This window comes from Nuphar pumila, chromosome 1 (genome assembly GCF_984573655.1).
Source record: "Nuphar pumila chromosome 1, dmNupPumi1.hap1.1, whole genome shotgun sequence".
In the NCBI taxonomy this organism is placed as follows: domain Eukaryota; kingdom Viridiplantae; phylum Streptophyta; class Magnoliopsida; order Nymphaeales; family Nymphaeaceae; genus Nuphar; species Nuphar pumila.
Window position 1 is genome coordinate 12602859 of NC_143249.1, and position 13832 is coordinate 12616690.

General features: G+C 35.5%; 1 protein-coding gene across 1 annotated transcript in view; it reads left to right on the top strand.

Moving 5' to 3' along the window:
* The first annotated feature begins 2124 nt into the window (after positions 1–2124).
* Positions 2125–13832, top strand: part of LOC149848001 (uncharacterized) — a 34062-nt gene continuing 22354 nt past the window's right edge. Inside the window, exons 1-3 of the mRNA XM_090013041.1 lie at positions 2125–2289; positions 2387–2566; positions 9669–9744. Of these exons, the coding sequence (XP_089869167.1) occupies positions 2170–2289; positions 2387–2566; positions 9669–9744 (376 nt within the window). The 5' untranslated portion in view covers positions 2125–2169. The remainder of the gene's footprint in view (positions 2290–2386; positions 2567–9668; positions 9745–13832) is intronic.

Here is a 13832-nt window from a genome sequence, read left to right on the forward strand (position 1 = left end):
TCAATATGGACTCATATGAAGCTCTATATGATAGACCTTGCATATCACTAATATGTTGGGATGAGGTCGACGTTACAACAGTCGAATCTCCAGAGGTGACCTAGCTCTATTTTGATCGGGTGTGATTGATTCACCAACATTTGATCATCGCACAGAGCCGACAGAAGAGTTACGCCAATCAACGATGCAGGAAGCTCAGTTTTGCAGTGGAAGAATATGTTTAATATAAAACTTGAGAAATTTCATGATTTGAGTAGTTATTAATAAACATAGTATAGTCGTTTCAAAGAGTGAAGACAAAAAATAGCAAATATATTGTAGTATATATGATCATAATTATCGCATCTCTTTGAGTTGGATCAACATGGTCAAAGTTGGGTGGGTTGGTGTGGTTTTGTCTTTTAAGATACTTAAGGTGTAGACTCATGTGGATCGTCCGTCCGGCGTGTGCAGAGGAATAGTGAGAGAGAGGGAGGGGAATTCGAATACGGCCTGCTTCAAGAAGATTTCTTGTTTTCTATATTGATCCTGCGGTGCACAGGGCTGAGGCTTAAATAGCCCTCCCCTAGGTAGTCAGTTTTTCAGCCTTGAATGGGGATATAAATTCATGCATTAAAAAAATCCAGAAAAAATAAAAAATATATTACATTTTTTTATTCTGAAACTGTTTTTGTAATAATTCTGAGAAAACGTTTTGGATTTACCCATTGAACGGGCGATCCATGCATTAACGAGAGAGTGGGCCCTTCTCTCTCCTCAACGCATGGATTTCATGCAAGTGAGGGTAACATGGCCACCTGAGTTGATATATATGACCAACATAAGGATTGTATATTTAATCAAGAACCACAAGGTTGTAAAATTCTTTGTTCATGTTCTGATTAGTTAAGTTTGATATGTAGTTAAGTTTTCTGGATAATATATCTAGCATTCAAATTTTTTTATTTCAAAATTAAAAATGCACAACTAAATTTCCCTCGTTTGTCCAAAATCATTCTTAAGTTGGCACATACCTCAAATTTTGAAATTATTATTTATAGATGTAGTGAGATATTTTTCTTTCTAAAAGTAAAGTTAATTATAATAATGGTGTCCATGACTTCATCTTAATCTGCCACTCACTTTTAGCATTTCAGATGTTTTAGAACCAAAGCAAAATTATGCCATGACTATCATGAAAAGGTTTCCTAAGTTTTTTAGCCGATTTCTTTAATCATGGTTTGCTTTTTTTTTCTATGCTAAGTTCCTACAATTATCAATGTGTCGAAGGGACATCTAGCTTAGATAGAACCACAATAATTTTATATATTTGACACTAAAAATAATGGTTTTTAATTAGAGCTTAGGTAGGACCAACATTTTGTTTGAAAACTTATAAATGATAAGTAAAAAAAAAGATAATATTAAGGACAATATCGATTTATGACGATTTAGCATAATATAAAAAAAATGATAAGTAAAAAAAAGATAATATTAAGGACAAAATTCTTATTTTCTTCACAAACTCATGCTAAACTTGAGTTAGCATAACATTGGTGGTTTGGATTCGAACTAAAACCTACAAAAGTTGGGTGGTTAGTTGTAAGATCCTAAACATTACTCAGGCCTAAGTGAAAAATTCGACTTCTTTTCTTTTGTAGACTGTTTTTTTTTTTTTTTTATAAAAAGTAGGAGCGTTTTAAGTTTGAAACTTTGACACCTATGGGGGCTCTGCTTGTCAGGTAGGAGCAGCTAGTGCACGTCACCTTGTGTTGGGACGTTGCAGGTTCAAAACCCAAAGTTATAGTTCTATGACTGTTAGGGTCAGTCTAACACCAGTTTGCCTTTCAAAAAAGAGTTTCAAACTTAGTTAATTTTACGAGTTTTCTTTTACGAACTAACTATTTGTTCACAAAACGTATACAAATTTCATTTTATATTGATTTATTATTTCCCAAGACATGCTGATAAACAAGCAAAACGAAAACAAAAATCTCACAAAAATTAACAGACGATAATTTGCACTTTCTAAGCTATTGTCTACTAATTGCCATACCCAATGATTTCCAATATTACCATACCAAACTGGACCCATTTAACCCGACCCATTTAACCCCCTTTTTATCAGCCATCGACCCTACGCACGGCGATGGTAAGCAACCACCTCTCTCTCTCTCTCTAGGGTTTGCAATGGCGGGAGCGGGAATGCCTCCTTACCTACAGCCACAGCCATGGGCTCCGTCGCCCGTTCCTCCTCTACCTATTCCGCCCGACATCCCTCCCATGCGAACCCAACCTACCCACGACGAGGTACCCTCTCTCTCTGCTTCTGTGGCTCCTTTTCCTCTTCTGCCTAGGGTTTTTTCTTTTGGGTATTCTTCTATCGAGTGTTTTATCTTGTTTTCAGCTGAGGACCATCTTCATATCGGGCCTCCCCGCCGACGTTAAGGAGCGGGAGATCCAGAACCTCCTGCGGTGGCTGCCCGGCTACGAGGCCTCCCAGATCAACTACAAAGGCGAGCAGCCCATGGGCTTCGCCCTCTTCTCCACCGGCCAGCTCGCCATGGCCGCCAAAGACGCCATTCAGGTAATTCCTTCCCCCACTCCTCGCCGACATCAATCCATCGCGTTTGTTTGGTATGTAGGGATCCTTGGTTACGCATTCTTGAATCTGGAGCGTTTTGTGAATTGTAAATTCAGTCGTTTTTTTCTTACTTAATGCAAAAACTTTGCGCGGATTGTAGATATAGGCTATGGCGCTGGAATGGTGAATTGCTCGCCCGGTTATCGTTGTTGTTGTTGTTGTTGTTTCTAAAATTCAGATAATATCTGATTCGGTCTTGTAATAAGCTATGGCATGATAGAGAACTAGAGATCGTAGTCCCAATTTATCCCATAGATTATGCCAAGCTTGGAAGATTATGAGATCATCTGTGTATTTGCAATGTTTCTCTGTCATGAAAGATTTAGGGTTGAGTGAGCGCGCATCATGTGAAGGGTTCTTTGAGTTTTTGTTATGAAATGGGAAATTCAATTCTTTGAAGATTACTGTACCATACCTCCCTGATTATTGAAGTCCATTTTGCAACTACTTGTGGGTCTATCCATAGTGCTGATTTCATTATAGTGGATCCTAGGAAGATATGTATAATGTTGTCCTTTTACTAGTTATCTGATATATATATATATATATATATTTTCTGGGGTTGTTTCATCTCTTCTGCTTATCATATGTTGGGGTATTTTGGACGTCTTAGATGACCAGGAGAGCAATTCACTTATATAATTAGTCCGTTTCATGAATTAAATATAATTTTATTCTCATTTGTATTCTAGAGTTTACATGCCACTTAAGCTACTTCCAGGGCCAGGGTGGGATTACTAAGTGTTTTGTTTTATATGGTTCAATGACTCAGTCTTATTGAAGATTTATGTGAATCTTCTCTCAGTATATAGGAGTTCACTTTTGTCTTGAAATTTGAGCTCAATCATGGGTTGAGATTAAATATTCAGTTTCAAGAGTGTCTGCCTGTGCACAATGTAATTTTCATATTGGGAATTTCTTGGAGAGGAATATCCTCTGGCTACTAAGATGCTTCTGTATATAAATGCGGTTTTTTGTTTTGAAAATTTGTGGTCATCTTTTAGGAGTGTATAGTGCACTTTTTGGGACTTTCAGTGTACTTTTGTTTGTGTTGCAGGTTCTTCAACTGTGCTTATCATATACTTGATATTTCCCATCTGTGATGTCATTGGAAAATCCTGCAAAGATACATGAAAAAAGAAGTTTGAGTTGGGTGGCTGTTTGCTTGACTGAGTTTACGTACTTGAGGGCATAGGAAAAATTCTAACAAATTTTCTGGACTATTATTCTGTGAATCTGTGCCTATTTGGAATGAAAAAAAGGAAGTCGATCTTACAGATTTGGTTTGTTATTGTGCTATAGGAGGTTTTAAGTGTTGTAGAATTTTCCTTTTTAACCATATTATGTCTTTTTCTGACTGGGACTTGATTCCACATCCTGACATAATTGGGTTATTTTTTGGTGCTTTTTAGTACATAGTTCTTTTCAGAGCAGACCACTTTTATTAGAGTTTGGATTACGTGACAATGGTTTCCTTAGGGATGGAAATAAAAATATTGATATACAGACAAACAAAGTCAATAATGCAAATTGATGGCCTAAATGTTCAAGTCTTATGGTGTGACAAATTGGCCATTCAAACGATGCCCTTGAAATCAACAAAGGGGGACACGGAGGAGACAGATGAAAATATGTGAAAATAACACATAATAGGAAACAAAATGTATAATGGTCATGTTACGTAGGCCAGGGTGGCAAGGTCTGATTCAATCAACTACTCATATTTGGCCATTGCAAAAGCTCCACTTGCCCTGATATTATTGCAAGTATAAATACATATAGACCATAGTGGGATCCCATGTATTCAAATTTCAAAGTTCTTATAAATCCTCTTGAATCACAAGTGCTGCTTGGTGGGTTTGATCTCCCCATATCCAAACATAATTTTACTTTATCTATATGATCAAATCCATGGCATGCCCCTTGAAAAGGGCCTCCTTGTTGATCCTCCTATTAAGCGTCAAAAGTGAGGTACAACTTTTTTTTCAGAGGAAAAAAAATCCATGGGATCTGATCCTTATCTGCATTTGTATTGGATTTACTGGTCACTGCTCAAACTTATCTGAAACTTTCCATGATTACATTTACATAGGGAACATATATAACATTCCCAAATAGATGAGATACCCAATATTATCCTCTTTCCAATGAAACATGTCTCCTGTAATTGCTGTTTGTAGGGTGTTCTCATATTTGGTTGCTGTCTGCGATGGATTATATTTGTCTTGCTTTCTCTCAAAACTCTCCCTTTTGGTGACTGTAAGTTAATGTTTTGTGGCTGTTTGGTATTTTTTTTTTAATTTCATCGGATGTTGTCTTTTTATTAATTTTTTTGATAGGCTTCATTGGATGTTGTCTTGGTAGCGTAAGACTTCTAAATTTCACTACACATATTCGAAAATAGAAACCTACATTTTTTGCTGAACCCTCTTTTGGTTTCATTATTACCAACCAAGATGTTGGGAATCTTATTGAAGCTGAGAAAGAAGCTGCATCCATGTCTTCACAATTCTCCAACATATTGTCCTCTATCACAATATGATTCTTACCTTACCCCTTGTGTGCTTCCTAACTGTTTCTTCTGGTCAATTTAGTCATCCTTGGCTTGCCTATCCACTTAGTTCCTATAGATAGAGAAGTTTATTTTTAGTTATCATAACTTCTGTCCATTTACTTTTTCCTATTTTGACACATTGTTTTATGATGTGTTAAAATCGTCAATCATCCTTTTCATTTGGAGGGGTGTTTGAGAGTGAGTACCTTATGCACAGAGCTAAGGTTGACTTATGTCATTGGGACACATGGTTTGAGCCAATGTTGTGAAAAGCGTTGAGGCGTAGCGAAGCTCTCCACCAAAAACTGAAGCGAGGCGTAAATCGTAAGCCTCAATTATTTTTTTGAAAACTTAAAAAATACTTTAAAAATATCTAAAAATACAAATAAATAAAAAAATGCTTTATTGATGAAGCAACAACCAATAAGATAGACAATCTCAAATAAATACCGAAAAAATTATTATACATAATTACTTTTTTCATAACACATAATTATAAAATAAATTATTGGTTTTTATGTTCTAAATGATTTCCACGAGAAAAACTACAAAGGATATTCATTACCCTAACCAAATACTCTACCATCAATGCACAGTTTGGTTTTAGACTTACCAACCTATCATCCTATGGACTAGGGGTGAAAATGGATCCGATACTGTCAAATATCCAATCCAAGTCTGGCATATTATTTCCATATATGAATCATTCAAATAAGATCCAAACATGCATTCAGATTGGACTCCGATTCAGTTAGTTGGTTCATGTTTGGATTCAGATGGGATCCAGACCAGTATTTTAGGTCAGAACTATTTCGGATAAAATCTGATCAGATTGCATTTTTGTTTAGATATAAGAGCACATTTTGATTTTGTTTACCAGATCAGCAGATCCAGTACTATCACATATAGATTGGATTCCTATTCATGCTTAAATCGTTGGATCAAATGCAAAAATTTTTGGATTCAGACAAGTTTGATATACAATTGGATTCAGGTAGGTTCAATATCGTGTCAGCAATTCCGATTCATGCCTGAATCGTTTTGAATCATACAACTTTTAACCACAAAAATATAAAAATCCGATACATATTGTTGGTCTGAGAAACCAATTAGCAAGAAAATAAAAAAGGACATGCAAAGAGACTATAACAAAGAACATGGAGAGAGAGAGAGAGAGAGAGAGAGAGAGAGAGAGAGAGAGAGAGAGAGAGAGAGAGAGAGAGAGAGAGAGAGAGAGAGAGAGAGAGTCGGGGCCTCCCTCACCTTAGGTCATTTACGCCTCAGACATGCACCTCAAGGCACAAAGGGCCTCGCCTCAAGGCGAGGCACGATTTTAACAACACTGGTTTTAGCCTTTTGCCTATAACATGACATGACACAACATGATGCTACAAAACTTATCACACTATAGAACATGCTTGACCTCGTAACTGCATCTTTTGGTCAAATCTTTATTATTTGTTATTTTCTATTTTTTATTGTTCTTAATATTTTTTAGCATAAATGGTTTTGTGCTTGAAGAATTCAAGTCTTACTTAAATATAAACATAATTTTTTATATAGAAATCATTAAGAAACATATTTTTTTATAGATTAAGTATATGCATTTCACACATGTATCATCCCTGTGTCCTAATTTTCATAAAAATTATGTTTTCATATCTTGTATTTGTGTCATGCTCTATGTAGTCAAAAGCGCTAGGCGGTGCCTAGTTGGTAGACCCCTAAAAAGACTAGTTGATGACTAGGCGGACTAGTCAGTACCCCAATTAGAATATAAAAAAGGTATACAATATACATAAAATATGTTTAATTCTTTTACTAATAAGATGTTTTCATCACACAAGTACAAAATTACACATGCTTTCACAAAATATATTAATATACTCAAAATATACATATATATATATATAATTCTACACACACACATATAGTCACTAGAATATGGGATTTGGAAATATGAGAACTAATGTGTGAACCGCGATTTTCATGGATTTTTGTTATTATCTCTTGAATCTAACTGTATAGATGTGATCTACATGCTTGGTTTTATAAGAACCCGCTCTTGAATAATCTGATTTTGATGCATAAACGAGATTTTTTAAGGCTTTAAAATCAATGGATCATAATCTTCATAAATATTCAAGCATTCAAAAATCACATTTTTTCATTGAAAATAGACGATCCAATGGTTGATCTTGATTCGTAGCAAATTCACTATGCCAATCACATCCACATGGTTGGATTTGCAAAAAAAGTGTTGGAAATGCCCATATTTCTAGTTCTCATATTTCAGTTCTCATATTCTAGTGACTATATATATATGTATATTCAATTATTCATGACATGTTCAGTATAATCAACAAAATATGCTTTTAGGCTTTTATAAACAAAAATCCTCATAAACAAAGTAACACACACATATATAAAAAAAATCAATTAAAAATAACTGTGCATGCTTTCAATGTTTCACAGAAAAAAACCCAAAAGCAAAGTAACACACACACACACACACATATATATATATATGGTAAATTGGTAATGATAAGGTGCTCCCGGAGTACCTACTCCCACCTAATAGAAGCTTTAGATTTTCAATTTTTTTAATCCTTTTTTGTTGATCAGACCCTATAGATATGATCTATAAGCAAGTAGAAAACAAGTTTTCGATCATGTGATTATAGCACATGTATGTTTTTTAAGACATTTAAAAATCAATGGCTCACAATGTATCAAAATTTCAGGACTTAAAAAATCCTATTTTTCTGTCCAAAAACATGATCCAAAGCATGATTCCTATCAAATAAACTATGTTGAGTACATCCATAAGGTTTAATTTAGAAGATACAACCTACAACCATGATTTCTAGTATGTGGGAGTAGTTACTCCTGTAGCACCGTAGCATTGCTCATATATATAAATAAAAGCATGTTTTCATCATTTCACAAAACAAATCACACAAACACACACACATATATATAATTATATATATACAAAAAAATAATAGAATATATATATATGTAATAATAATAAATAACTAACTGCTCTCGTGTCTAGGAGGGGGCAGCTTAGTCGCCGACTAGGCACCTTAGTCGCCGCTTAATCAGCAAAATTGGTACCTTTTAAGGTACCCACCTAGGAATTTCAAAGCCTAGGCGTTTTATTTACGCCTGGACCGACTAGGTGGGCTAGTCTGTGCCTAGTTGAGGCTTTTGACTACATAGGTCATGCTCGTATCTGTACTGTGTCTATGTGCCTTAAACTTTCAGGATATACTCTGTAGTGGTGAACTCTCCCACCCATCCTCTCTCTCTCTCTCACTGGCTGTTCCCGTAGCCTATTTATGATCTCTGAGACTGCTGTTATGAGCTTATATTTCTTTCATATATCCCTGTAACTTTGTCTTAATAAAAGGAAATTGATATTTAACAATGGTTGCAAGGATCGTGGGTTATGGTTTTAGATTGCCAAGTGCTAGAGGATCACAGTCAACTAGTGTGTGACCATTTAAACTAAAAAAGGACCCTGGCAAGCTTGGAATGTCGGGTCATGGTTGCTGTCCAAAGTAGAGAATCTGGGAATGTAATTCTTGAAAATTATGGTTTTAGCCCATCCAAGTCATGTGGTTGCTGTGAAAGTTCAACAGGTTATCACAAAATAAAATATTATATAGTCATATGATATCACTGGCTAGTTCTTTTTGTAGAACTGCATCTCCTAAATACTTGTTTCTTATCTCCTAATGTGCCTAACTAGTTCTTCACCGATTAATTTTCTTTTCAATAGCTCAACCATCAGAGCAATGGGATGACCAAATTGATTTGTAGGGCCTGGATAACAAGAAAGGCTTACCGAAAATTCAAGGAGGTGAATGGCAGTAAGGCTACCTTACTGTGAAGGCAAATCCAGACATTTTACGTTTGATATCTTTTCGTTTTTTAACAATCAGCAACAAATCAGTTGTGGCTTCAGATAAATAAAAATTGCATATATATATATATGTATATATTATATATTCTGATGAATAAGAACCTTGGGAACAGGCTTGCTTATTGAAAGGCCAATAGTTTAGATATGCTACTTAACGTTTCGCCTTCTTTATTCCCCTCCTCGTTTTTTTGTTGGAATTATTGTCAGTTTCCCAAAACTCCTTTCTATGCTACATTATTTGGCCAGAATTTAGCATGACTCCATATTAATTTTTCTGTTATGCTTTGGGAGGCTAACCATGAATTCTGCTTTAGTTTTGCTCAAAATCTCAGTGAGCTGGTGTTGGAAAATATTCATATGGATGGGTGCGTTTTGGTGAATTCGGCCTTTTGCATTTTAGATTTTTTTGTATTTTGTATAATTGGCTGGAAAATTGTGAGTTTTTGTGGGTATTTTCTTATGCTTGTAGTATGCTGGATAGAGTTTAATGGCTCTAAGCATTGCTTGTGTTGCTAATAATTGGTCATTCTTCTTTTTCCATGTGTTATATTTGTCTTCAGGATATGGTTTTTGATACAGAGACAAAGTCGGTTTTGCATACTGAGATGGCAAAGAAGAATTTATTTCTCAAAAGAGGTTTGTTATTGCAGTTTTAACCTTCTCATTGATTAGTATTGCTGGGCTTGGGAATTATCTTTCCATAACTATTTATTTCCATAACGTCTGTGATTAGTATTGCCGAAAACTGCCTTAATGAATTAAACTCCGTATGAGCAGACATTATCTCATTATTAAGATAAAGCTTTTATGTTTTTTCATAGTTCTTATGCTGGGAACATGGTATGTGCACATAAATGGATTGAGAAAGGGTGCTTCCTGCCTTATCTGTTTTTTTTTTTTTTTGAGTTTTTCATGGGATGCAAGGTTTTCATGATAATAGTCGATGGGCTTATGGAGAGTTTGAACTTAGGAGAGATGAAGAGTAGATAAGTTCAAGATTTTTTTGTAAATGTGAGAGATTGTCACGTTGCCTATCAAAGATGGAAACTTTATAGGCAATTTTTTATGCTTTTAATACAATCTCGAAGTCAACAACAGCCATATCTGGAAAAAGAAAGAGTAGTTTAAAGAGTAATTTGTAACTGCAATGCAGGTACACGTGAATGTGGACATAACATGACCATTTTTATTCTTTTGTTGATGAACTTCCCTTGGCTACACAAGTTATGTGTTAAACTCCATCCATTCATTTATGTTTCTGGCTAAAAGTGAAGTCAACCTATGATCTCTCAACCTCTCATTAACTCTGTCCATGTCTTTAACAGTGATAGATTATGCCTTCCTCCTTGACATAAGTTCACCCATTTATTTATGTTTCAGGCTCAAGCTTAAGTCCACATATGATCTTTCAACCTCCCATTTCTTCTCTTCGGGTCTTAACAGTAATGGGTGGATCACCACCTCCATGACTTTTTGACATGTACAGAGTTGTGTGTGTCATTGTGTATGTGTGTACCATCAATATTGTGATTTCTTTTATTGACAAGCTTATCTTGTCTGCAATGTTGGCTTGTTAAGTCCTATTTCTCTATTATTTGTGTTTCAGGCTAAAACTTAAGTCAACCCCTAGGCCCCTGCAATCTTTTAGCATTAATGCCTTCCACCAAGTCCTAATGTTGATCTCCTCCTCCTTGACTTTCTTCCATGTGTGGAGTCACGTTCAAGCATGCATGCATGTATGTATGTATGTGTGTGAGAGAGAGAGTTCTATTAATTTGTATGATATATATATATATATATATATATATATATATATGTGTGTGTGTGTGTGTGTGTGTGTGTGTGTGTGTGTGTGTGTATGTATATATATATGTATGTATGTATGCATATTTTATGCCTATGTCATGCATGTAATAATAGGACATGCCCCTTAAGGGCATTTTTGTCTTTTTCTATCATGTAATAGGACCTGCCCATTAGGGAGCAGTTTTGTAAATCATTTTTTTGTTTTTATTTGTTTTTACTTTGTATGGCATTCTAGCGGTTGGGACTGGCCCAACTAGCCGTTGGGCTAGCCTCTTGCTTTCTTGTTGTTCTATAAATATGGGATCTCTCCCATTGTATTTCTCTATGCTTTCTCGAGCATTTTAGTGATAAATAAATTATCTATTTTTTTATATTGTGTAGCCCTTTAGTGGCTTGTGTTTGTGTGATTCTTTGTGAGTTCGTATCTTGCCCATAAGTGGCATATTGTGCTTGCGCACTCGAGTATTCTTGTAGCCCTTAGAGGCATCCGTTTGTGTACTTTTTCTTGTTTCATTACATGTTCCAAGATTAGCTTTTAGATCAAAAGCTGGGTGATTCGGTCAACAAATGTTTTGTGAATTTTTCTCCCACTCCCTCGTTATTTTACATTTTGTGCAATTGCAGCGTAGATCAGTCACAAATATTGTTCTCGGGAATTTCTTCGCAATGGAATATCTTGAGAAGTTTTCAAAATCTTGATTTTAGATAAAATCTCGAGAAAATATTGGTTTTAAAAATGTCATATTAAATATTCAATAAAGATATTGTAAAAATTTATAAATAAATACCTAGGTATGGGTGGTTGCAAAATATTATCTTTTGATAAATAATTTACACAAATAATCACGTATTGAAAAGGAAGTGGAGTAAGTGCTCTTCTATGAGTCTTAATAACATACAATAGAAACTACAAAAGGGACAAAAGAAATAGCAGTCCCATATCGATGAGGAGGGTGCAGGAGTGCGCATCCCACCTCTATTTAAAGGGATGGTTTCCCCTTTGTTTTCCACATTCAATTTGAAACTTCAAAAGTGTTCACGTGGAGTTATCCGCATCAGCAACACTTTTTGAAATCTTTTTAGGAGGTGGGCATTAAATGCCCTTTCTTCTAATAAGTTTTTTTTTTTAGAAAATGGGCATCTATGTCACAGGGATTCGGCTAGCAGGGTGCCGCACCCGCGTCGACGCGATGCGGGTGCAGCACCGGGTGCGGTCAACCCAATCCTGGGTGCGTTGACCGCACCCAGGATCATTTAGGTCCATTTTTTTTTTTGGATTTTTTTTAAAAAAAAATTTGCCGGGCTGCAGAATTTTTAAAAAAAAAAATATTCTGCTGACAGCTGCTGCTGCTCCTGCCTTTTCAATCCAGATCCTTCTTTTTCGTAAAGGATTTTCTCTCTCCATAATAAATGATAAAATGATGGTGGTAGCCTTGCTGATCCTTCTTTTTCGTAAAGGATTTTCTCTCTCCATAATAAATGATAATGATGGTGGTAGCCTTGTTGTCTATTAGTATTCACTGTTCTCCTGACTGACGATGTTCTCCTGACGAGATGGGTGCTCTAGCTGTAGCCTTGTGTAAACCTCTCTTTTCCACATGTCCAATCCAATAAATTTCTTTTAGCGGTCGTGCAACTGTATATAAAATGAAATTTGAAGAATCCTATGGACCAAAAAAAAAAATTGGACCCCCAACCCTCATCGGGGGAACCCCTTATATATATTACATTTTTGCCCCTGCCGCACCCCCGCACCCGGGTTTTTTGGAAGTGCCGAATCCCCGCACCCGCACCCATGTGACATAGGTGGGCATTAATCCCCTCGCTTTTAATAAATATTTTGGGCATGTTTGGTTTATAAGTCACGGTAAATTCATGAATAAAACACAATAATATGGCGAGATATTCAAGACATAAGCGATTTTGAAAATCTCGCAAAATTGTCGTGATTATCATGGATTGTGATTTTATAGCGGTAAAATTGCAAATCTCGATGCTATTTGTGACTATGGCGTAGATTCTCTATTTGCTACTTTGTTGCATGCTGTTGGTGAGCGTGCTTTAGGGTAACTTAGAGGTTGTACTCTTGAAATCTCTTTTTAAAGAATCTTTTTTGGACCATTGGGACTTTGGTCGTTACTTGATGCATTTTCTTGAGTAGTTTAAGAGAAATCTTGGCATCATCAACATCCTACATAATAACTTTTGGTTGGAATTTCTTTCTTTGTGGAAGTGATAGTATCCATAGTGACAAATCGCTTGAAAATTGAGTGAAAATCTCGCGAGAAATTACCTAAAGCTAAAGGTTAAAAACTGCAATTTCTTGCAATTTTGTCATTAGAAACATAAATATCACATTTTAACGATATTTATGTTATTGTCTGATATTTATCATAAAAAACTGCGTGTTTTTATTTTTAAATATGTTTTTATTTTTTTTATAAAAATATTTTTTATTTATTTATGAATTTTTTATTTTAAATTTATTTTTATTGTTGAGATTTTGCTGAAGAAACTAGAGATTTACAAATTTTATAATTTTTTGCGAGTTTTTTGTTGCCGAGATTTTGCTGTTTTTTACTTTTGTCACTACGATTGTATGATCCTTAACCACATATTTTGAAGTTTCCGTGCTAGGAGCTTTTAGCAGTTTGGTTTGTTATAAGGCTGTCACATGGATAAGGCCATTTTTATGAAGTTTTCTGTATGACTTGTCTACAAAGAGATACAGAGTAACAGTCAAAAAGGAGTATCCATGTGACATAGTTATAAGGTTCCAGATGGGGATAGTTCTGATTATTAAGATTGCCAGCCATGGATGTTGGGGCTTAGTTGTTAAAAGCGATGCCTAGGCGACCTAGGTGCAGCCCGACCGCCTGGGCTATTGGTCATAGGCGGTGGGGCCCTATTTCTTCCAC